Source organism: Erythrolamprus reginae, chromosome 9 (genome assembly GCF_031021105.1).
Source record: "Erythrolamprus reginae isolate rEryReg1 chromosome 9, rEryReg1.hap1, whole genome shotgun sequence".
NCBI lineage: Eukaryota > Metazoa > Chordata > Lepidosauria > Squamata > Dipsadidae > Erythrolamprus > Erythrolamprus reginae.
The window spans coordinates 5,521,289-5,547,734 of NC_091958.1; the positions used below are offsets into that span (position 1 = coordinate 5,521,289).

Genomic DNA, 26,446 nt, shown 5'->3' on the forward strand with positions numbered 1-26,446 from the left:
CTGGGATAAACATAGATCCATCCTATGATAAAATACAGGAAAGAGTATAAGGGCAGACTAGATGGACCAGGAGGTCTTTTTCTGCTGTCAATCTTCTATGTTTGTATGTTTTAAAGGCATGTAAAATAAAACCCAAATCTCTCCCCACTTTTTTTTTAAGTTTCTGGTTTTTTATTTATAAAAATCGCCCAAACAACCCAGGTAAGAGGTGTGATTAATGCTGGATGGTCAGAAGGATGGAAAAGCAAGGGAGGAAAAAAAATAGGCAAGGTATCACCAATGCCCTTTATGATGGTCCTAAGGAAAAAAGGTGATTGATGACCAATCCTCACACTTAACAAATACGGCATCCCCATGATCACATCATCAAAATGTGGGCACTTGGCAACTGCCCTGTATGTACCACCCATCCTGGGGTCATGTAATCACATTTACAACCTTCCTAGCTGCCTTCTGACAAGGGAAGTCAATGTGGAAGAGTTGAATCCACTTAACAACCATGTGATTCGTTTAACAACTGGAGCGATTCGCTTACCTACCGTGGTAAAAAAGTCATAAAACCAGGAATGGTTCAACAACTGCCTTGCTTCCCAATGGAAAATCTCACCCCGTTTGTGGACATAAGTCAAGGACTCCCTGCATTGTCCTATATAATCATTTATACTAGAGAGTCAGTTTGGAATAATGGTTAAGGCATTGGCATAGAAACCAGGGGTGTGTGAGTTCTAGTCTTGCTAGCTTCAGACCATATACCTGTTCTGTCAGGCTCTCTGGTAGACTTCTTCCAAAAATTCACAGGTACAAAGTTCAGACACACACACGTTAGAAAATTCAAAACAATGTTCCTTATAATGAAAATTCACTTAAACTAAGCCCTCTTTTGGGGCTTAGTGCAAAGAGCACTCCTCTCCAGACAAACTGGTAATTTGTACAAGTCCCTTATCAGTTCTGTGATACTTAGCTTGCAGCTGTGAGGCAATTCACAGTCCTTCTTCTTTCACAAAGTGAAACACACTTTGCTCTGGTTTATTTTCAAGGCGGGGAAAAATCAGCACACAAAAGGTCAAAGTCAGTAAAGCAGTCACGGAACACAATGATCAGATAATCCTCCACAATGGCCAAACCCACAGGCTGCTATTTATAGCAGCCTTACTAATTACCACAGCCCCACCCAACCACAGGTGGCCTCATTTTCTTTGATAATAATCTCTCAGTTGTTGTTGCCTATGCATCGCTCTCCGCATGCGTGGCTGTATCATTAACTCTTGTTCTGAATCCAAGGAGGAGCTAGATAATTGATCTCCTTCTGAGCTGTCTGCCCCACTCTCCTCCTCCCTGTCACTCATGTCTTCTTGGTCAGAGGAGCCTTCATCAGCAGATTCCACCGGGGGGGGGGGGCAAAACAGGGCTGCAGCATGTGGATGTCTCCCCCACAACCACAGTCCTTGGGGCAGGAGCTGGGCCAGAGCTAACCACAACAATACCTTGTAGGGTAAATGGGAAAAAAAGGTGTATGTGAATGCGTCTTTGAACTGAACTGAGTCAGTTTGCCCTGAATGCAGAATTTACTTTCTTTTGAGCACAAAACAAAACAACTAGCTTATATTCTGAACGTGCAATTTAAAAGGCCCTTTCTAAAAGACTTGCCATAGACAGGGAGAATTCAAGGGCAAAGGAAGAGGAAGTGAAATTAAATATTTGCCCATCTTTTTTCCATGCTGACAAAAAAGTCAGAGTTCACAACAAATCATCCTGACCCACTGAATAATAGCGCCTAAGAGGACAGCCAAATTACTGTCACGGCCGAGGCTGAAATTAGTGGTGCTTCCTAGCTTGCACATTTAGAAAATGAAGGTTCCATTTTCGCTTTTTTAATCCTTGGAAATCTCACTGTATTCAGTGCAACGTCTTTCCAAATGGCGCTGTCCAGGGTGCTGACGGCATTTCCCCCCCAGCTGCAGCCTCTCACACAGCCGTGAGGATGGCAGTAGCGAAAGCAGGAATTCTAATTATCCCTTCTAAATGCCCAAAATATCATGTCCACCAAAAGCCCTCTGCTCATTAGTAGGAGTAATTAACTTTACAACTGTCAACACAGACATCCCTGCAAGCTGACAGATAGATAGTAGCTCTGAGGGTGCTAATAAATCCAGAAATAACAACTTGACACGCAAAATGCACAAAAGGATGCAGGTGATAAAGAAATGTTGACATCAAATCTAATTATCTCCGCAACGGCCAACTACCGGCGAATCCCTCAGTAGTGGGAGCGTTATTGCATGCAATCAACCTCCGCAGAACTGGCTCTTAACCGCGCGGTGCACAATAAGGTTTTTATAGCCCCTTGTCATATCAGCGGGAGGACAATATCAAAAAGGAAATTATGAGTGTCACGACCTCTCTGGGAGTTAACATAAAATAAAAGAATATGGAATAAATATAGGAAGTCGGGGAGGGAACTCCAGTGATGAATATCTGTTTAGGTAAGGCCTGGCAGATCCTTTCCTCCCACAGCCCTGATACGTTGTGTGTGTGTGTTTTTTTTTTAAAAAAAGCCAGGATGATATATGACATTTTCATCAGGCACTTCGGGGATGTCACCAAGTGGAAAAATAAAGACTCTGAGCTGAGATGATGAGGGGAATTATGCAACTATAATTGCCGTTCATAACCGGAGATGAGCCGACAATGGCTGTGTTCATATTGAAATGGGCCTTAAATTGTCAATGCCGGCAACGGCTGCTGCTTCCGTAAGGCCAACTCCAGCCCCTATTTGGATCATTTTTCACTCTACTCTGAGGTAAATGCGCCTCTTTTAAGATTCCCTCACAGCAGCCCAGGGCGACAGAAGGCTCTCCATTTGAGGGAAGGAAAGATCTGTAAACAATAGCGTTTTTTCTTCATTTTATTCCCCTCCCTTCACACGGGTGAGGAGATGAAGGCTTTTTATCATACCTATTGTCGGGCTGGGCTTATACAAAATATGAGTTTTTCCTGACTTGGGTTGAGTTTATAAGCAGAAAAAGAAAAAGAAGAGAGAGAGAGAGATCTCAAGAACGGGGCAAATGCTATGAAAAGAAGATATACTGTAAACCACTTTCTTCTCTCTATTGAGGCCTTCCAGGAAAAATCTCAATGGAAATGGTACCTAACTTAACAAAAATCAAGTTTCTAGTGCTCTACCTTTTTTCATCGATGTCAGACGTGCAAAAATAAACATAATCTATAATTAGATAAACACCAGGGTTTTTTTAAGATCTGGCAAATCCTATCAAATTGATTAGGAAGGTATTAACCTGTTTGAGTATGTTCTCTTTTTATTTATTTGATATAAATTATGTATTTAAATCCTTTTTAAGCGTGTGTGCGTGTTTTGTTTGTCTACCTGTTTGATCCTCCTTTTTATTTACATATGAACATAGAATTAGGGAATACAGTGTTTACTCGATTTTCGCGGGGGATGCGTTCCAAGACCGCCCGCGAAAGTCGAATTTCCGCGAAGTAGAGATGCGGAAGTAAATACACTATTTTTGGCTATGAACAGTATCCCAAGCCTTCCCTTAACACTTTAAACCCCTAAAGTGCAATTTCCTATTCCCTTAGCAATCATTTAGATCATTACTCACCATGTTTATTTATTAAAGTTTATTAAAAACAATATTTATTGAAGTCGGATGAAAGTTTGGCGATGACATATGACGTCATCGGGGTGGGAAAAACTGTGGTATAGGGAAAAAACCGCAAAGTATTTTTTAATTAATATTTTTGAAAAACCGTGGTATAGACTTTTCGCGAAGTTCGAACCTGCGAAAATCGAGGGAACACTGTATATCGATATGCAAAACCGCATAAGATGTAATATTGTATATAAAGCAAAATAAGCAAGGAAAGAGAGACTAAGATATCTCTCTACTTTCTGTATGTACCTGTGTTGGTTTTTATGAATTTTCAATAAAAGCTTTCTTTTAAAAAAATAATAAGAAAGGAATTCAAAGGCCCGCAATTCTCATTAAAGGGTAGAGAAGGGCATACGGAGAGGTGAAGTTTCAAAAATAAAACAAAAACCTGGCTTCCCGCGCCAGGAGGAAAAAAGAAGGGAGATAAAGCAAGCTTTTCCCACATAGGTGGTGGATTTCAAATCCAGACCGATGCAAAACAAACAAAGAAGAAGAAGAAATATCTTTTCCCTAAAATAATAGGCTGGAAGGCTTGATTTGCAGCCATTTGGTGATAACCATCAGCAATAATTCCTGGGGCACAGAGGTGAAAAGCCCCATCTGATCCAGAGGAAAAAGTAATTCAGTGTACAAGCCGGTCGGTATGAATTAGTTTGATCACCCAGACGGTCAGGCGTTTGTTTATCAGTTTGACCTTCCGCCAAGTGTGGGGAGAACACATTTTTCCCATCCGCAAAGGATGCTGTCTCTCGGACTCCAGGCTCAACGGATTTCAGCATCTTTGCTAACCTTAAAAAGTGTAGGGGGGGGGGGCAGGCAGGACCGAAAAATTGGAGGATTTGGCACTGGGGATACATAGATATCCTCTTTCATTTTGGCCTCCCTGTGCGTGTATACAAGAAACCTAAGTTCTATGGAAAAGCAGTATGATTTCAATCTTCCTGATTGATTAAAAAAAATGTATCTGCCTTGGACATGGTCCCTGCATGGGTCTGAGAGGCAAAAGAAAACAAAGTTGCTTCCTCCCATATTTGGGGATACCAGGGTGATTTCGACAGAAAATCAACCATATGGCTCTTCTCTGGTAAAAGCTGTTTCGGAGGCAAGCCTGTAGCTCCGAGGTTCTGCCGCACGAATCCCAGCGACCGGTTAGGTCCCACAGAGTTGGCCTTCTCCGGGTCCCGTCGACTAAACAATGTCATTTGGCAGGACCCAGGAGAAGAGCCTTCTCTGTGGCGGCCCCGACCCTCTGGAACCAGCTCCCCCCAGATATCAGAGTTGCCCCCACCTTCCTTGCCTTTCATAAGCTCCTTAAAACCCACCTCTGTCGTCAGGCATGGGGGAATTGAAATTTTTCCCTTCCCCCTAGGCTTATAGAATTTATACATGGTATGCTTGTTTGTATGATTGGTCTCTTAAATTGGGGGTTTTTAGATTATTTTTTAATAATAGATTTGTTACATTGTTTTCTTTATTGTTGTTAGCCGCCCCGAGTCTTCGGAGAGGGGCGGCATACAAATCTAATAAATAAAAATAAAAAATAAAAATAATAATATCCTGCCTGGCATGCAGTAGGCTACAGGTTCAAATCCCAGTAAGGGTATGTCTAGCTGACGAGAGCATAACAAGCTTGAAATAGATCTATACAAGGCTTCCTTCCTTTTCACTTATCAACAAAAATATGTACATGTATATATATATATATAGCTTGTGTGTGTGTGTATGTATGTATGTGTATGTATGTTTGATCCTCCTTTTTATTTACATATGCAGAAATATATACTCTGTAAATTTACATATGAATTTATTTATTTATTTATTTACATGTGAATGTATGTATGTATATAAAAAAGGAGCTGTGATGTTCCTTCAATATACCAGGGTGATTCGACACAAAAAACATGTAACCCTTCCCTGGTACAGAGCTGAAGGGATTGGATACTGTAGCCTAGAGGTTAATTCTCTGCCTTACAAGGCAAAGGTTGTAAGTTCAAGTTCCAGTGAGGGTATGGCTAGCGGATGAGGCCAAAATAAGGCCAAAATAGATCTATTCTAGTCTCCTTTAATTTTCAATTTTTTTAAAAAAAAGATACCTCCTATGTTTTATGTACAAGGAGCAGAATAAGTTCGGTGTCCTACGGAAACCAAACCTTTTAATCTCCCACATGCTTAAACTAATAGTTCACTCCAAAGTTAACCGAGACAAAAATAAAAATAAAAATCCTGAGCCCCCTCCTCTTTCTTTGGATCTTTCTGGTTCAAAGGAGACCTCAAGACTTTTGCGCCGCGCGAAGTTCGTTTGAGATCTATTCGTAATCAAATTTCATCCCAGATTTTCTGGTTAGCCTAACAGAGTTAATTCCCCTTAATGTTAGCGAGGCTTGGGAGAGTAAAGGCAACCTGGGATTTACAGCAGCTGTCAGAAAACACTCGGAGGGGATCCACATTAGCTGGAATGCAATCAGGCAGAAAACCTATTACATAGTGCTAAATATACTTAATCACATCTATTAGAGACAAAAATGAACTAAGTAATTATGACAATAGCCAAACGGTGTGTGGGTGGAGGAGATTAATAATAATAATAAAAATCCCAAGTCTTACTGGGAGGGGGAAATAACCCACGTCGGGTTGTGCAGTAAAGCAGGATGGATATCAACGGGGGCATTTTGGTGACAATTTGCTTATGATTTAAGTACGGCTCCCCCTTGCCATCTTAAATAGATCAGTGATACGGAATGAAGTTGCAGGAATATATACTCTGTCTTCCCCCTTATTCTTGGTAATAAAGAACATTTTTTTTCTTCCCGGGTTCCTTTTTTTTGCTTCTCAATGTTTTTTTTCCTGATGTAATTCTGTTCCACAGGTGTTAAGTGAAAATATATCAGGGGCCTTCTTCGCTTGCCGAAATGCCTCATTAAAGAGAATTTATCTTTTCCTTCCTGAAACAACTCTTAAAAGAAAAGGATGGCAAATTCTTTCTTTCTTTCTTTTTTTAATCTTCCAGGTTGGGCACATATAAATGTAGAAGGTTTTCCTCCTTTTAATTCAAACCACTTTGCATTAGATAACGTGAAATGTTGCATCAGTGAACAATTTGACATATGGAAATATGTTTTTACTCCAGATGTATCTCACTCAAGGAGAGGACAAGGGCCTAAATTGCCAATTATTCAATATCACAAAGCATGATGCACAGACCAAGAAAACTATAGCATGCATAAAACACTAAAAAGATACAACAGGAACCAAGGGCTTACAACTATTTGTGAGCCTTAACCACAACGAGGAGGAGAAGGAGGAGGAGAAGAAGAAGAGGAGGAGGAGGAGGGCTGAGAAGGCAAAGGAGGAGGAGGAAGAAGAAGATGATGAAGAAGAAGAAGAAGAAGAGGAGGAGGAGGAGGAGGAGGGGAAGAAGAAGAGGAGCAGGAGCAGGAGTGCTGAGAAGGCAGAGGGGGAGGAGGAAGATGACGATGAAGATGAAGAAGACGAGGACGAGGAGGAGGGGAAGGAGGGGAACAAGGAGAAAAGGAAAAATTATTCTGTAAACAATAGAAATATAGATAGAAATAGATGAAAGCTGAGATACAATCTAATCTACAAGTGGGGGAAAAAACAATATCCATACTAGCCAATTTGGATTTAATTGTCTTTACGCTACTGAAAATTAACATTGTAATTTACTGCTGAGCAGGCCCAGGTGTTAATATCCACCTGACAGGCTAAACATGACAGCTAGCTATTTTTAAAAAAAAAAATGTGGTTTTTTTTTGTGTGCAACCACACACATCTGCATTACGGCACCAATTTGATACAACACCAGTTTTGGACTCTGTTCTTCTCCATTACACAGGGGGGTATTCCTTTTCCAAGCTTGTTTTTGCCCATTAGTGTTATTGTATTTTGTAAAAAAGGAACAACAGAAAAACGGAGAGAGTGGCAGGATTACTCACAACCGCAGACTTGCTAAATGACACAAACTGTTAAGCATCCTTAAAATGATAAGACTAAAACAATACCACTTTTTTTTTTTAAAGGAGTAAATGAGACATTTCAGAAGGACATCTGGATTTTGGTGTTTTTTTCTCTGTCTCTCTGAAATTTCTCAGGCTCTGGATCTTAATTTTTTACAGGTGACAGTGGTCTTATTTCAGCCAGTTAGTGGCATCTGGATGCTAGATAAACACACACACACACACACACACACACACTCACACACGCAAGGCAACAATGCCATGCACTTTAATTAATTGTGGAGAGATTACATGGTCTTCCAACCGTATAGTCTGTCATCAGCAGGCATTACAGATTTATATTAGATGTTTCTCCATGGTGTCAAGAATAATTAAAACGGGGATGGAAAAGATGCCAGCAAGTAATATTTTATATCAGTGGCAAATCTGAGCAGGAGAGGAGAGAGGAAGAGAGAAGGAGAGAGAAAGAGAGAAAGAGAGAGAAAGAGAGAAGGAGAGAGAAAGAGAGAAGGAGAGAGAAAGAGAGAAGGAGGGAGGGAGGGAGAGGGAGAGATTACCACTGTCAAACAATTTAAAAAGAAGATGTCAATTTTGGGAGCCTGACTGTGTGAGGAATAAAAAATTAGGCTGGCAAAGCAAGCCAAAATATTTAACCACCTTGAATAATGGGAGGCTCATGTTTAATCTATCAGACCTACCAGAATCAGAATGACATGTCAGAGTTATTAACGAAAGAGCCACCAAAATACAATGGTTAACATATGTTTTCCTTTTCTTTGTCCTGAAAGGGACTTCTGTTTAAGTCAGCCCCCCCTCCCCACTTTAAAAAAAATGCCTTGGAAATACAGAAATTTGAAATACACCCCAAGCCACAACTCTGATTCGGGGTTCATTTAATTTGCAGTCTCAAATGAAGCTGCAGGACAAGATCCAACAGGTAAACCTGAAAATAAATCAACCACCATGTGGTTGTATGTATGTATGTATGTATGTATGTATGTATGTATGTATGTATGTACGTATGTACATACGGATGGAAAGAAAGACAGACAGACACTGTGGCTGGCTGGCCGGATGGACAGATGGACAGAAACACAGACAGATAGACACTGTGGATGGATGGATGGATGGATGGATGGATGGATGGATGATGGGTGGGTGGGTGGGTGGACAGATAGACACTGTGGATGGATGGATGGATGGATGGATGGATGGATAGACAGGCACTATGGATGGATGGATGGACAGACAGACAGACAGACACTGTGGATGGATAGATGGATGGATGCATGCATGCATGCATAGACGGAAAGATAGACAGACACTGTGGATGGATGGATGGATGGATGGATGGGGTAGGAAGGGTCAACATCCATTTCCTTCATCCGTTATAAAGACCCATGTGCAACATTATTGCTTTTCCTTCTCTTTTTTTTCTGAATGAATTTTTTAAAGAAGAAAAAAAAAATGCAAGCTGGAAAAACCAACTTGAAATGAAAGTCACCCCGGAAGTTGATTTGCGTCCATACAGCCCCAAGCTTCCCTCTCTCCCCTCCTCCGCACAACTTCTTCTTTTATCGTTGAAAATTTTTGACCCTTTGCTTTGTTGCAGCCATGTCGGCATGATACAGTTAAGAGACGGTTCGCATTCTGCTACTCAGAGCGCTTAAAAGTATTGCGCGACGCTTGGCGCTTCCTTCTTAAATGTCTCCGGAGTTGTGTTATGCATTATACATTAGCCCGTGGCATTGCGAATGACCTGAAAACTCAGCTCCCCCGACTCCATCTGGGAAAGGAGGCTCGGTATCCGATTACCTTGTCCCTTCTTCTTCAACAATGCAGTGACAAGGAAGCGGCGAGACTCGTTCATGGAAACTCGGCGGGAGCAACCGGTACTGCCCAGCTTTGATGCTTCGCTTTGATCAAGGAAAAGAGAGAGGAAAAAAAAAAGCGAGGTATCATATTTGTCGGGGCCACAAAACACTTTAGTCTTCTCATTCGACCGTTGGGACAATCATAGCTTCTCTCCCGGAGAACTTATCCCTTCCCTTGTTACTTTCAAGTTGAACATGCCGAGAAGTGACGGAAACAATGCGGCCTCTGTGAATGCTTCGTTTGTAGTGAGGGGCTGGCGTGTCACGGTTCAAACTGCCTTCCAATTAGTTCTCTTCTTATCGTTGAGTTGGAACCCGAGGGAGATGAGAAAGGTATAGCTGGGCGTCATTTCAGCCAGCGGTGGGCTTCTGCCGGTAGGGCAAATTGCGTGCATCTTTGGCGCACGAATGTAGGATCGAGCGCAATTTTGCATGCGTGGAAGCAAAAACCCTCACCGAAACACCACATTTTGCTTCTCACACCATTTCTCCCACAGATCTGCCTTCGACAGCAGACAATTAGACAATATTTCTGCACAGTATGGAAAAGGCCACCCAAGGCATGGCACCGGAGCAGGGTATCTACGAGACCGCCTTCTGCCGCATGAATCCCAGCGACCGGTTAGGTCCCACAGAGTGGGCCTTCTCCGGGTCCCGTCAACAAAACAATGTCGTTTGGCGGGGCCCAGGGGAAAAGCCTTCTCTGTGGCAGCCCCGGCCCTCTGGAACCAACTCCCCCCGGAGATTAGAATTGCCCCCACCCTCCTTGCCTTTCATAAGCTCCTTAAAACCCACCTCTGCCGTCAGGCATGGGGGAACTGAGATATTCTTTCCCCCTAGGCCTTTACAATTTATGCATGTTATGTTTGTTTGTAGGGATGTTTGGTTTTACAATAAGGGTTTTTTTAGTTGTTTTAGTATTGGATTTACATGCTGTTTTTTGTTACTGTTGTTAGCCGCCCCGAGTCTATAGAGAGGGGCGGCATACAAATCCAATAAATAAATAAGTAAGTAAGTAAGTAAGTAAGTAAGTAAGTAAGTAAGTAAGTAAGTAAGTAAGTAAGCTGTGCGGAAGCAAAATTGCACTCAATCCCACATTCGTGCGCCAGAGCCATGGAGCTGCACACAATTAGCCCTACCGGCAGAAGCCCACGACTGATTTTGGCCCACCTGTAGTAAATGAACATGGCTGGAGTGGCTTCTCATGTTAAGACTCCTTTTGAGTCAAGTGATATCTCCCTTTTTCTGGCCAGAATGTTTTGGAGTAAAGTGCTAAGATCTCTCCATCTTCTCGAACTTTTCTTCTGTTCTGTTTTTCTTTCTCATTCTTCAGAAGTCCTTTCGGACGCCTATTTCTCATCACTTTACCTTCTCCGTGGTTGGGAAAAATTATCTTAGAAAAGAATGGTTTGTATTTACTACGTCTATTTCGGACTTCTCACTGTAGGAGAAACCATGGAAGTTACAGACCACTGGGAAAAAGAATTGTCCAACAAATGACAGGACAATCTAGAGTCCATAATGACCTTATAATACAAAAAGTACCCATCCAATCCTCTAAAGCAGCGGTCACCAACTGGTGGTCTGTGGACCACCAGTGGTCCGTGAGAAAATTTTGGTGGTCCGCCGAAAAATTATTTGCATTTTTTATATTGCACTAAATCAGGGGTCTTCAACCTCTAGCTCCTAGGTTGGATACATGCAATGAATGCTTGTGTTGCTGCAGAGACCCCTTTGGGGTTTTTTTGTATGGGTCAGAGGGGGGCAGAAATTCTGGCTTGGGGTCTGCTTAGGCCTCTTGGTGCAGAGTTTTGGGTGGAGGGTGGAGGGAAGTACCGCTGGTGGTGAAGAGCCAGAGGGCCTTGTTCCAGTGAGACTGCATCCGGGTCTGGCAGTGGCTGACCATCTCAGCCCGCTGACCCTCTAGGCGCCAGTACCTAGCCTTGCACTCCCAGAGGTCTTCCTTCCACTTGGAAAACCTATGCTGCTAGTCTTTCTTTTTGCCCAGGAGAAATTGCATGGCAGGCTTTGGCACTACATTACCATATGCACCTCAAAGGACACACGGTGCTAAAAACTGATGATTGTTTATGTTTTTCAATGCCAAAGGCTTGAATGAAATTCAGTTAAGGTCCACATGATATTCCTGCAATGAATACATTAATTATTGGCGCTGATTAAAGAAACCCTACTTTCAAACTTTATATTTTAATATTGGGACCTCAGAAGAGCTCTATGCTAAACAGTTTATTAAATTAAAATTAAAATAATAATAATCATCTCAAGATTAATAATAAGCCTTATTATATCTATATAATAATGATAATGATAATGATAATAATGAGGAGGAGGAGGAGGATGAGAAGAAGAAGACGAAGAAGAAGGAAGAAGAAGAAGAAGAAGAAGAAGAAGGAAGAAGGAAGAAGGAAGAAGAAGGAAGAAGAAGGAAGAAGAAGGAAGAAGAAGAAGGAGGAGGAGGAGGAAGAAGAAGAAGAAGAAGAAGAAGAAGGAGGAGGAGGAGGAAGAAGAAGGAAGAAGAAGAAGAAGGAAGAAGAAGAAGAAGAAGAAAGAAGAAGGAAGAAGGAAGAAGAAGGAAGAAGAAGAAGAAGAAGAAGAAGAAGAAGAAGAAGAAGAAGAAGAAGAAAGAAGAAGAAAGAAGAAGGAAGAAGAAGAAGAAGAAGGAAGAAGAAGAAGAAGAAAGAAGAAGAAAGAAGAAGGAAGAAGAAGAAGGAAGAAGAAGAAGAAGAAGAAGAAGAAGAAGAAGAAGAAGAAGAAGAAGAAGAAGAAGAAGAAGAAGCTGTTTTTAAAATAAATTATATCATGGTTTCTTTTACTGTGTATTGTAGGAGACACTGTCCAACAGGAGAAATAATGTTGACTATTAATAAGTATGTCAATTAAAGATAATACACTTGTTAAAAGGTTATCCTAATACACAAAGCTTTGTTTGAGAAGAAATTGGAGCAAATTAGCCTATTAATAGCTGTGATTTTCTTCAGTTCCTTGTCATGTTTCTATTTTATCTCTGTCCCACTCTAGTGGCTGCACAAAGGCATTTCAAATGCAACCATAAATCGCAACAAGGGATCAGTTAGCAGCCTATCTTTTCAAGGTTTATGTGGAGCAATTGAACTGAACATATAAGGCGACAAAATTGAAGTACTTTCATTTCTCCAAAGAGCGGATAACACAAAGAAAATTTTCCAAATCTAAGAAATATCTCTACACAAACACACACAGAGAGGAAACTAAAGAGTCTTTACAGCAGGGATAGGATTCGAAACATACAAGAAACATAGAAGATTGATGGCAGAAAAAGACCTCATGATCCATCTAGTCTGCCCTTATACTAGTTCCTGTATTTTATCTCAGGATGGATCTATGTTTATCCCAGGCATGTTTAAATTCAGTTACTGTGGATTTACCAACCACGTCTGTGTGGAAGTTTGTTCCAAGCATCTACCACTCTTTCGGTCAAATAATATTTTCTCACATTGCTTCTGATCTTTCCCCCAACTAACCTCAGATTGTGCCCCCTTGTTCTTGTGTTCACTTTCCTATTAAAAACACTTCCCTCCTGAACCTTATTTAATCCTTTAACATATTTAAATGTTTCAATCCAGTCTTCAATAGATTATCTGCTGGTTTATGCAAACTACTACTATCCTATACAGATTTGACATATATATATATATATTTGTTTTCATAGATTTTCACGGGTACAGGTATGATGGTCTTGGTATATTCGGGTTTCTTCCTGTGTAGGATTTGGAAATTTCTGGCGACGTTTCGACGAGGTCCCACTCGTCATCTTCAGGCTGATGCTTCTGTCCTTGTTCTAGGGCGAACACAGTGAGACCTGAGCTGCCTTCCTTCTATAAATACTGGTGGCTGGGTGTGGTTTGATGGCTCAGCAATTGCCTGCTGTGTAGAAACTTCCTGGTGAGTCAGTGCGGTAGCACCTGGGGTCATTGATGTAACTGAGGTATGCTGATTAGTTAATGATTGTGGATTAGGAGTGATATCCTGAGTAGTTGGAGCTTGCAGGCAAAACAACCAAGTAGCCTGCAAGCTCCAACTACTCAGGATATCACCCCTAATCCACAAACAACGACTAACCAGCATACATCAATTACATCAACGACCCCAGGTGTTACCCCACTGACTCACCAGGAAGTTTCTACACAGCAGGCAATTGCTGAGCCATCAAACCACACCCAGCTACCAGTATTTATAGAAGGAAGGCAGCTCAGGTCTCGCTGTGTTCGCCCTAGAACAAGGACAGAAACACCAGCCTGAAGATGACGAGTGGGACCTCGTCGAAACGTCGCCAGAAATTTCCAAATCCTACACGGGAAGAAACCCGAATATACCAAGGCCATCATAATATAAAATGTAGATTGTTTGCCCCGTGTAATATTTTGAGTGTCTATGCAACGTTTCGGTGAAATCACAATCACAACTTCAGCCTGATGATGGTGAATGTGATTTCACCGAAACGTCACATAGACACTCAAAATATTACACGGGGCAAAATCCGAACTCAGAACAATCTACATACATATATCCGTGAAAATCTATGAAAACAAATTCTGTTTTGTGTGTATCTCACCCCATAATATATCATAATCAAATTTTTGAACAAGGTGTTCACTCGGCAATTTTCCTTTAACTAACAAAGTCAAATGTAACCTGTTGACAAAAGAAAGATTTGATTTATAGTCAAGGTAGGTGAGGCTTTTTCTAAGCTGGAAAGGTTAGGAGTGGTTGAGAGAGGCAATCAACTGAGTTAGAAAGGAGATGCTAAATATGTTGTTAAATGTTACTAATTACAAACGCAGCCGTGTCCCATGTCACAAAAAAATGGTTCTCTCCCTTGTCGTTCTTCAGGGGTAATTTACAGCACTGCTCCGAGCAGTTTCTGTTCAAGCCGAAATGAAAGCTTTCATTGCCTATTGACATATTTTTCTTGTTAAGCAACATTTAAAGTATCGAGACAAGATGCTGCAATCGTGGGTTTGTCTACAACTGTGAGCTCAGCCTGTTGGAGGAAAACTGCCCGAGGGTGAGGGATATAAAACAAGACATGGACAAAGCGATGCCATTCGTTTTTATCTAAGCGTAATTGTTCATTGGGGTCTTCATCAAAATAAAACCCAGCATCTGTCTAGCCTGCTTAACTGAGTGACCAAAACAGATCCTCTCCAGCAATCGACGTCCAGATAAGTAGGGATTAATACCAGACAAACAATCAAACAGAAAACAATGCCCCATTCAGAGAAAACAATACCCCATTCAAAGAATTAGCAGGGAGAAAATCATATTCCCATCAAAACTTGCAGGGCAAGCTATAGGGAACAAACCTCATGTTCACTAGCACTGATAATGTTACCTAGTCTGATAAGGAAATGTCTTCAGGCAAACACAGTTCAATCCTGAACTATGAATACTATCGTTTCTTTCTTAAACCATTTCTCTATTCTTCCCCGTGTTCTGCTCCTGGGACGATTCCCACATCAGGTATACAAGACACTGCAGGAACAATGAAATAATAGAAAGGGGAAATCAATTTAACCAATTTCTGATTGGAAAAATGCTACTGGCTGCCGATCAATTTCCGGTCACAATTCAAAGTGTTGGTTATGACCTATAAAGCCCTACATGACATCAGACCAGATTACCTACGGGACCGCTTTCTGCCGCACAAATCCCAGCGGCCGATTAGGTCCCACAGAGTTGACCTTCTCCGGGTCCTGTCGACTAAACAATGTCGTCTGGCGGGATCCAGGGGAAGAGCCTTCTCTGTGGCGGCCCCAGCCCTCTGGAACCAACTCCCCCCAGAGATTAGGACTGCCCCCACCCTCCTCGGCTTTCATAAATTATTAAAAACTCATCTTTGCCGCCAGACATGCTGAAATTTACACACACCGCAATTGTCAAGGTTGGTGTATGGTTTGATTGGTTTGTGTGATTATTTTATTATAAGGGTTTTAACCTGTATTTTTTAATAATTGGATTTGTACACTGTTTATGTTGTTGTGAGCTGCCCCAAGTCTTCGGAGAGGGGCGGCATACAAATCTAATAAATTATTATTATTATTATGTCAATACAACACAGCAAACGAGATCACTATGCTGGATTTCGTATTTCATCACCAGTCGGGCGCTTCCCAGACACCTAGGACTGCGTGATGTAGCAGGGAATTATGTTTGCCGATCCCAGTAAAGCGGCCTTTTGCAATTGACAGATGGAGATTTTGTCAATTCCGATGGTTTTCAAATGTCCGCTGAGATCCTTAGGCACTGCGCCCAGCGTGCCAAGGACCACTGGGACCACTTTCACTGGCTTATGCCAGAGTCGTTGCAGCTCGATTTTCAGATCTTCGTATTTCACTAATTTCTCTAGCTGCTTCTCCTCAATTCTGCTGTCCCCTGGGATTGCAATGTCGATGATCCATACTTTCTTTTTCTCCACAATCAGGATGTCTGGTGTGTTATTCTTCAGAATTCGGTCAGTCTGAATTATTATGATTATTATGATTATTATTATTATGATTATTATTATTATTATTAATAATAATAATAATATCTCAGAGGTGCAGTGGTTAGTGTTGGGTTTAACTACTCTACTACATGCTTGCACTGTCTTGTAAACACATCTCTATGGTCAGGTCGCAATTAACTGACCAGTGTGTCACCTTTTGATGACCAAAAGCGGCAGATACTCTGCAGGCTATATAAACCTCTGCAGAGTAGATGCTCCCCCCTTCCTTCTTTGTCTTCTTTCTCCTCTACCTTCTTCTTCTGTGTGTGATCCATTGTCCTCGGCTGAGGACACATGTGTGAGATGAAATCCAAAGCCATCCTCACACATGGGACCATCCAGAAGTTATTAATATGGACTGGAATATAAACTTATCTGCCTGCAATCTATCAATTGCATGAATCAACATAATCGTAAGTAAAGGTTGTATTTTTTCATCTTTATGAAGGAGTGGTCGTTCATTGCTACCAAATGGGATTCTGAACCACGTGTTATTTCTTGCCATGCTAACGCCGCTGCAAATTAAGCCAGCTGAACTCTGCTAATACAAATAATATTAATAATAATCAAAATACCCAACAGTTAGAGTGCAGTACTGCAGGCTATTTCCACCGACTGTTGGCTGCCTGCAATTTGGCAGTTCCAATCCCACCAGGCTCAAGGTTGACCCAGCCTTTCATCCTTCCGTGGTGGGTAAAATGAAGACCTAAATTGTTGGGGTTTTCAATTGGCTGACTCTGTAAACTTCTCATGCGTATGTGCCAGTGCGCCGGAACGCAGAAAAGCAATGGCCGATGGCTTACGTGCCCAGAGAGATTGCTCTGCATGCCACTTCCAGCATGGATGTCATAATTTCGCCATCACAGACATAGAATATAAGGGCATGCATTTGTTTTCATTACAGGTAGGAAAAGCAAGTAGGATGATTGGCTGCATAGCTAGAGGTATAACAAGCAGGAAGAGGGAGATTGTGTTCCCCTTATATAGAGTGCTGGTGAGACCCCATGTGGAATACTGTGTTCAGTTCTGGAGACCTCACCTACAAAAAGATATTGACAAAATAGAACGGGTCCAAAGACGGGCTACAAGAATGGTGGAAGGTCTTAAGCATAAAACGTACCAGGAAAGACTTAATGAACTCAATCTGTATAGTCTGGAGGACAGAAGGAAAAGGGGGGACATGATTGAAACATTTAAATATGTTAAAGGGTTAAATAAGGTTCAGGAGGGAAGTGTTTTTAATAGGAAAGAGAACACAAGAACAAGGGGACACAATCTGAAGTTAGTTGGGGGAAAGATCAAAGGCAACGTGAGAAAATATTATTTCACTGAAAGAGTAGTAGATCCTTGGAACAAACTTCCAGCAGACGTGGTTGGTAAATCCACAGTAACTGAATTGAAACATGCCTGGGATAAACATATACCCATCCTAAGATAAAATACAGGAAATAGTATAAGGGCAGACTAGATGGACCATGAGGTCTTTTTCTGCCGTCAGACTTCTATGTCTCTATGTTTCTACAGACCAAAGCTGGGGACATTAGTATGCTTCTCCATGTGGTTGGTGCATTTGAACTTCCTGAAAAGACCATCTGTGGGGCTCTCTTGTATACTGCAGAAACATAACTGGCGAATTAAGTTTTAATACAAATTGCTTTGTTCCAACCTGAAGCTTGATCTTGGGCTATGTGTACTGTAAGTTGGAAAACTCAGCCGATACAATATTCAACTGCAATTATCTTTAGCTGTTAATAGCACCAGATAACCTGTCACTTTCTACCTGGTCTATAATTTATCATTGGCTTTCGCTTTTTCTTGCTCCCAGCCCCCTCCCCTCCCTCCTTCCTCCCTTCTCCGTGAACTCCTGTGGTATTTTCCAAATGTATAATCGTGTTGTATTTATTTCCCAATGGCCCAACAAAATGAACACAAGTGCTGACTAGAACAAACTAAAAAGCAGAGCTATTGACAAGACGTCAGTTGTGTAGTAATGAACACTCTGGCTTGACTTTCACCTCGGCAGAGCTAACAGCTTTAATTTATGAATAAAGCAAACGAGAGACAACTCTCCAGGTTTTTTATTATTATTATTATACCCTCAGTGCTATTTCAAATAAAGTAATTAAAAGGTCAAGAGACAAGGCTGGGAACCAGATCTAAATGCAACTTTTTTTACAAAATGAAAAGTAAGCTTTCAAAGATGATAGATGGATGGATGGATGGATGGATGGATGGATGGATAGATAGAGAGAGAAAGAGAGAGAGATATAAGATAGATAGATAGAGAGAGATAAGATAGATAGACAGATAGAGAGAGAGAGATAGAAAGAGATAGATAGATAGATAAATAATATATATATATATATATATATATACATATATATATATATATATATATATATAGAGAGAGATAAGATAGATAGATAGATAGAGATAGATAGATAAGATAGAGAGAGAGATAGAGAGAGAGAGAGATAGATTGAGAGAGATAAGATAGATAGATAGATAGATAGATAGATAGATAGATAGATAGATAGATAGATAGATAAAGAGAGAGAGAGAGATGGATGGACGGATGGACGGATGGATATGATACAGATAGATGATAGATTGAAGAAAGATAGAAAGAAAGAGAGAAAGAGAGAAAGAGAGAGAAGAGAGAAAGAGAGAAAGAGAGATCGATGCTAGATGCTGTAGATGATAAATGATGATGATGAAGATAGACAGACAGACAGACAGACAGACAGACAGACAGACAGACAGAGACTGAGTTTCCTTCCCGCCCCTCCATTGTTCTTCACAGAAAGCACCACAGAAGTCAAAATTAGAGAATTGTTTGGACAACGGATTTAGCAAAATAAACCTGGCCTCTAATTTAACTGCCATGGGAATCATTGATCGGATAGGAGGCCTCCAATGAGATTTTCCTAGCTTGAATCTCCCCACGCATTCCTTTTTTTTATTGCTGACGTTATCTTCTTCCACAGTCTCTCCTTCCAACCTGCTGCAAGAATTAGAGGAAGAGAAGAGATGCAATTCCCTTTTGGAGTCATTTGGTTGGGGGGGGGGAAGAGAACTTTACTAGGAAATGAGTTAAATTCGCCTGCAACGAGCGTTTCTAGTTAAAGAGAATCAATCTTCTATCTCCATCCATCTTTATCTAAGGTGCTTGGCTAGGAGTGGAGAGATTGATTTTAGTCCTGATTAATCCAATATTGGATTCGTTCTCTCTCAGTTGGTTTAAAGACCTTCTGGACTGGACCAGCATTGTAGATTTAGTTGGTTGGTTGGTTAGATGCAGAAAGAGTTGTAGAGAAAGGGGGGGAGAGAAAAAGGGAGAAGGAGGATGGGGGGCTGAGGAATTCTGAGTTGAATTCTAACATCTTAAAATTGCCAAGGTTAGAAACATAGAAACATAGAAGACTGACAGCAGAAAAAGACCTCCTGGTCCATCTAGTCTGTCCTTATACTATTTCCTGTATTTTATCTTAGGATGGATATATGTTTATCCCAGGCATGTTTAAATTCAGTTCCTGTGGATTGACCAACCACGTCTGCTGGAGGTTTGTTCCAAGCATATACTGCTCTTTCAGTAAAATAATATTGTCTCATGTTGCTTTTGATCGTTCCCCCAACTAACTTCAGATTGTGTCCCCTTGTTCTTGTGTTCATTTTCCTATTAAAAACACTTCCTTCCTGAACCTTATTTAACCCTTTAACATATTTAAATGTTTCGATCATGTCCCCCTTTTTCCTTCTGTCCTCCAGACTATACAGATTGAGTTCATGAAGTCTTTCCTGATACGTTTTATGCTTAAGACCTTCCACCATTCTTGCAGCCCATTCAATTTTGTCAATATCTGTTTGTAGGTGAGGTCTCCAGAACTGAACACAGTATTCCAAATGGGGTCTCACCAGCACTCTATATAAGGGGATCACAATCTCCTGAAAAACACTGCTTTACACCAACTTTTTCCAAGTGAAATTTTGCTCATAGTAGCTGAATACCCATGCTTCGCTACGAAACTATGTGATCGGGCTTGAACAATTGACCGTTAAAGCTTGAAAATTAATGAGTAGTTACCACGGTGCTTGGTACGCTGATACTTAAAGCTTGAAAAATTATGTAGAATATATAACTCCTTAGCATCAGAGCATATTAATATAAGGCAACTGGCAGTTGGAACAGAGTTCTTTTCAGGTGGGGAGGGGGAGTAGAATGTGTAAAATCCCAGCCCGCAAGCCGGATGAGTCACATGCTGGCCACCCCCATACCCGGTTTAACAAGGGGGTAGCATCAGGATATGTTGATATAAGCCAACTAGCAGTTGGAGCAGAGTTCTTTTCAGGTGAGGAGGGGGAATAGAACATCTAACTTCTTAGCATCAGAGCTTAATGTATAAGAAATATAAATGATCTGATGGTCAATTCAAAAAATCATTTCTAAGAAAGCACCTAGAAGGCCAGAGGAACATATGTGTTACATTTCAAGTTTGTGGGCTTTGCAGCTCTGGAGATTTCATGGTACAGTATTTGGCTTTGATATATCTAGATTAACCATAATGCAATTCCTGCATGGTGATGTATATTTAAGAAATGACTTACAAATATTTTCTATTGCTTTTCATGCCCAAACTAGCCACATCCAAAATAAGGTGCTTTTTCACTTCCCGAAAAAGCATCTTCGGGACAACTAAGAACCTCTATGGACTTTTCCAAAATAAATGTATTTTAGAATCAGCTCCACTTGTATAGTAGAATATTATTTACACTGTCAAATAACTGCTTCCAGCAAAATCGACATTGGTTTTAAACATTCGGTGTATTTGTTTTAATCTATGTGGAATCTCAATTTCTTTGCAAAAATTACTTTTCTGCTGTTCTTTTCCTTAAAAAAAAAGGAGTTAAACCAAGTTCTGGTGAACATTTCTTTGAAAAATAATTGAATTTGTTTTCAAACTCAATTTGTTTCAAGAAACTTTAATTACCTTAGATAAATAATTTGCCATCCGGACTAAAACCCACTTCATCTTTCTGTAATTTCCACATCCATCGTTTCACCCTCGCAGACTTCAACCGAGAGTTTGAAGATGGGTATCTGATGCTAAAACTTAGCCAAACCTTTCATCAGTTTTCTTTGCTTTCTTTTTCTGTTTTTGAAAACCTCAGTTAGAATTCCGTTTCTGAGAATAAATGGATATGGATCAGAAAGATTTTTCTACCAGCTAGCCTTCCTTTCTGGATGCAGTTCACAAGCTTCTCCCTTTAATCATATTTTTGTTGATTATTTATTAGTTTCTGAGGGAAATCAAAGGGTGGACAACTTAAAATATGTCTTCCATAAAATATTTCCTGAATCACAAGCTGTAGTAAAGAATTTATGGGAAGTGTCTTTCATGTGTCGATATGACCTGATTGAAGAATAAAATATATGTCTTTGGCATGCAGGCAGGATGCAAATGACGAAGGGACCCCCAAATGGAACCACTATATCATAAATATCGGACGGCACAGTTGTTAGCCAAATGCTACCTGAGTTGATAAATCTGATGGGGCTTGCTCAAACATCTTATTGGAAAGAACCGGCATCATCCTTCCGGAGAGAACTGGAACATAAAGGGATCGTGCTAATTTCAAAACCCAACTCCAAGTCCACAAAATAGGAAAAGAGAAATGAACTGGACCTTTGGGTTCAATATCCCTGGTTGGGAATATGACTCATTGGAAGAAAAATAAAAGGAGGAGGAGGAGGAGGAAGAAGAAGAAGAAGAAGAGGAGGAGGGGGGGGAAGAAGATGAAGATGAAGAAGATGAGGAAGAAGAAGAGGAGGAGGAGGGAAGGAGGAAGAAGGAAGAGAAAGTGGAGGAGCAGGAGGATCTACTCAAAATTTCCAGATTTCCTAAGATAAATAGTTTGGAGGGGTTCACTTTGGATTTGTATCTATTTGTGCTCTTGAGAGATTCTGTCTGGGCCTTATCCCTGCATTTATCTGCATCTAGCATTTAGACCTATATACTGCTTCATAGAGCTTTTACAGCCCTCTCTAAGTAGTTTACAGAATCAGCCTCTTGCCCCCAACAATCTGGGTCCTTTTTGACCCACCTTGGAAGGACGGACGGCTGAGTCGGTGGTGAGATGTGAACTGCTGAACTCCAGCTAGCAGTTTGCTGAAGTAGCCTGCAGTGCTGCACTCCAAGCATTGTGCCACTCCAAGTCTTCGGTGAAAATGGCAGCATCCATTGATGGTGCTACATTACACCCTTCGTGGGAACTCTCCTTGATTAAGAATAGTTTAAACATCCTTGCACCACAAAATGAATGTGCGCTGCTTCTGGGACATGCATTTTTTTGACAGATTAACTAGAATTTTCCCCCCCTTTTTTTTTTCCTTTTTAGACTTTTTAATGCAAAACTGTTATTTTAGATTTTAAGTATTAGATTTGTTACCATGTATTGTTTTTATCACTGTTGTGAGCCGCCCCGAGTCTACAGAGAGGGGCGGCATACAAATCTAAATAATAATAATAATAATAATAATAATAATAATCATCATCATCATCATCACCACCATCATAATAACCATAATAATAATAATAATAATCAAAATAATCATAATAATCATAATCATAATAATCATCATTATCATAACAATAACAACAACAACAACAACAACAACACTAATAATATCCACCATTTTAGGCCCACTGTTATATTTGTGAACAATCTGATATTTTATGAAAAATTTAATTTTTTTCTTTTAAAATCGGGAACGGGGGGGGGGAAACCCACCCACCCACCCACAAACACACAAACTCACACACGTTCTAATTATGTTTTGATGATTACATACATTCATCTCACTTATGTCATTACATGTAATTACTCTTCCCGACTAAAACAACCATGGCAATGCATACAAAATTATACAACAACACTTTAATTAGAAGTCTATTAAATATAGCAGACACACCCATTAAAGAGACACTCCTCGGGCCCAGGAGGAGAGGAAATGGAAGAATTCTCTATAACTAGATGGGCTAATGTCATGTTATGGTTCTTTCTGCAGACAGTGTTATTATCTCAATGTTTGCTGAATATCTTTTTTTTTTAAGGGATGTAAAAAACGACAAACATTGGTTATGGGTTAGTTTTAATTTTTTTTAGTGAAGCTCCATGTTTCTTTCAAGGGATTCAAGGCAACATGTTTATTTTTCCCTTTCTTTTTTTCCATTTTATCTTCACACGCAGAAAAAAAGGATCTGGGATTCAAGACAGATTTAAATCAAGAAGTACGGTTGTGCAGAAGTTGGGCTTAATACCTGAAGAGGAATGGCGATTGGACAATACATAGTATAACTGATAATAATAAAGAAGAGGAACAAACTAACAATATATACTATAATTGATAATAATAAAGAAGAGCAACAAACTAACAATATATACTATAACTGATAATAATAAAGAAGAGCAACAAACTAACAATATATACTATAACTGATAATAATAAAGAAGAGCAACAAACTAACAATATATACTATAATTGATAATAATAAAGAAGAGCAACAAACTAACAATATATACTATAACTGATAATAATAAAGAAGAGCAACAAACTAACAATATATACTATAACTGATAATAATAAAGAAGAGCAACAAACTAACAATATATACTATAACTGATAATAATAAAGAAGAGCAACAAACTAACAATATATACTATAACTGATAATAATCAAGAAGAGCAACAAACTAACAATATATACTATAACTGATAATAATAAAGAAGAGCAACAAACTAACATTAGAACTCTCTCTCTCTCTCTCTCTCTCTCAGCCCAATCCACTTTCAATGGATTATAGTCAGGGAGGGGGGGAATTACAGATAATTAGAGTTGGAAGGGACCTTTTAGGTCATCTAGTCTAACCCCCTGCTCTAACAGGAGTTCCTACACCATTTTGGTCAAATTTTGAAAAGAGGAGGAGGAAGGTGAGTTCTCCGCCTATTTGTAAAAAATAATGAAGACAGCATGCATATAACTAAAATATATTTTTTTTAAAAGCAACTGGAGCTATCACTTTTGGGGCTAAAAAAAGTTTGCTCCAGGACAATGCTATTCTCTAACCGCCATGCCCTGTGATGAAAAGCAGATGGACGAAAGCTTTCATTTAATTTTATTGGGAAAGCCACCAGCTAAATATAGAGCCCACATCTCCATTAGTGAAAGTATTTCAAACAAGCGTAGCTTTCCTAGCAATTGTTCTTGACAAAGGCAAAGCCAAGAAAGTAAAAAAAATAATGTAAATGTGATGGGAAAAAAGGTATGATGCCTTTGTGAAAACAGCTATTTCAGAGGGCAGGAATTGAACTTGTTAGTCCATATAGATACATACATATATGTATGCATATAGAAACATAGAACCATAGAAAATTGACGGCAGAAAAAGACCTCATGGTCCATCTAGTCTGCCCTTATACTATTTCCTGTATTTTATCTTAGGATGGATATATGTTTATCCCAGGCATGTTTAAATTCAGATCCTATGGGTTGACCAACCACGTCTGCTGGAAGTTTGTTCCAAGCATCTACTACTCTTTCAGTAAAATAATATTTTCTCACGTTGCTTCTGATCTTTCCCCCAACTAACCTCAGATTGTGTCCCCTTGTTCTTGGGTTCACTTTCCTATTAAAAACACTTCCCTCCTGAATTTTATTTAACCCTTTAACATATTTAAATGTTTCGATCATGTCCCCCCTTTCCCTTCTGTCCCCCAGACTATACAGATTGAGTATGTATGTATGTATGTATGTATGTATGTATGTATGTATGTATGTTAAATTATAGTTGAAAAACTATAGGTATTTTGCTCTCATCAGCTAGCCATACACTTACTGAGATTTGAATCTGGGGAGCTTTAACCTCTAGACCAGTGTTTTTCAACCGGTGTGCCGCAGCACACTAGTGTGGCATGAGACATGGTCAGGTGTGCTGCGAGGCAGCTCCTGCAAGTGGGAGCTCCAGGGCTGAGGCTTCAGCCCTGGAGCTCCCACTTGCAGAAGCCGCCCCCCGGCTATTGCCCGCCGCCGCTGCTATTGGCACCCTCCCGCGGGAGGCTGGCAAAGGTTGTTTTGAAAGTCGGCCCCCTCGCGCGCATGACTTCTCCTTGCTAATAGCAGCGGGCAATAGCCGGGGGGAGGGGCAGCTTCTGCAAGTGGGAGCTCCAGGGCTGAAGCTTCCACTTGTGGCTGTCCCTGCCCACCCGATCCGTCCTTCTCTCCGGCTTTCTTGGGGCGCGGCTCCTCCTACAGCGGTGGCTGCAGCGGCACTGCCGATCCGGCCGCTAGCCGCTCCGAGCGCTGTGGGAACGCCCACCCCTATCACAGTCCCATCCTGGGCTGTCAGTAAAGGGGCTGCTTCCCATCCCCCTGCCAGCTTGCTCAGAACATTCAAACTAAGGAAAACCTTTGCCGGCCTCCACATAGAAGAAAGGAAGAGAGAGAACGAGAGAGAGAGAGCAACAGAGAGAGAGAAAGAACAAGAAAAAAGAGAGAGAGCAAAAGAGAGAAAGAACAAGAGAGAAAGCATGACAGAGAGAAAGAACAAGAAGGGGAGAGAGAGAGAAAGAAAATAAGAGAGAGAACGAGAGAGAGAGAGAAGGAAAGCAAGAGAGAAAAAGAGAGATAGCAAGAGAGAGAGAAAGCAAGAGAGACAGATAGGGAGAGGAAAGAAGAGAGAGAGAAATGAGAACAAAAAGGGGAGAAAAAAGGAGAAATGATAAAATGATTGAGGCAGAGAATGAGAGGAGAGAGAAACAAAAGAGAGAGAGAGAGGTGATTCTTGAAGCATATGGTAAAAAGCACCCAAATAATAAGAAAAAAACCCCAGCCCTCAACTGGTTTTGGAAATGATTCGAGTGTGTATACACACACACGCATAAGGGAGGGAGAGAGACAGGGATGGAAAAAGAGGAGAAGTGAGAGGGAGAAGGAATGAGGGAAAAAGGGAGGAAAAGAGAGAAATGAGAAACACGAGAGAGAAAAGAGAAAGACAGGAGAAGTACCCAGAAATGAGACAGTGGTATAAATTTGAGGAGGGATGATTGATGATTGACTGCATTTATAAGGGGATGTTACATGGGATTGTATATATGAGGGGGTTATGTATGTATGTATGTATGTATGTATGTATGTATGTATGTATGTATGTATGTATGTATTTATTTATTTATTTATCTATCTATCTATTAGATTTGTGTCATTTTGGTTGGTGGTGTGCCCCAGGATTTTGTAAATGTAAAAAATGTGCCCCGGCTCAAAAAAGGTTGAAAATCACTGCTCTAGACCACAGGTTCTCCTCCTCTCAGCTTAGACAGGAA

General features: G+C 40.6%; 1 protein-coding gene across 3 annotated transcripts in view; it reads right to left on the minus strand.

Annotated features, from left to right (window-relative positions):
* Nucleotides 1–26,446, minus strand: part of FTO (FTO alpha-ketoglutarate dependent dioxygenase) — a 218,774-nt gene that overhangs the window by 55,980 nt on the left and 136,348 nt on the right. Inside the window, exon 9 of one of the 3 annotated variants that reach the window (XM_070760167.1) lies at nt 23,311–23,388. The exons of the other annotated variants lie outside the window; for them this stretch is intronic. Within the exon in view, the coding sequence (XP_070616268.1) occupies nt 23,382–23,388 (7 nt within the window). The 3' untranslated portion in view covers nt 23,311–23,381. Of the gene's footprint in view, nt 1–23,310; nt 23,389–26,446 lie in introns of those variants that run through there. 3 annotated transcript variants of the gene reach the window in all.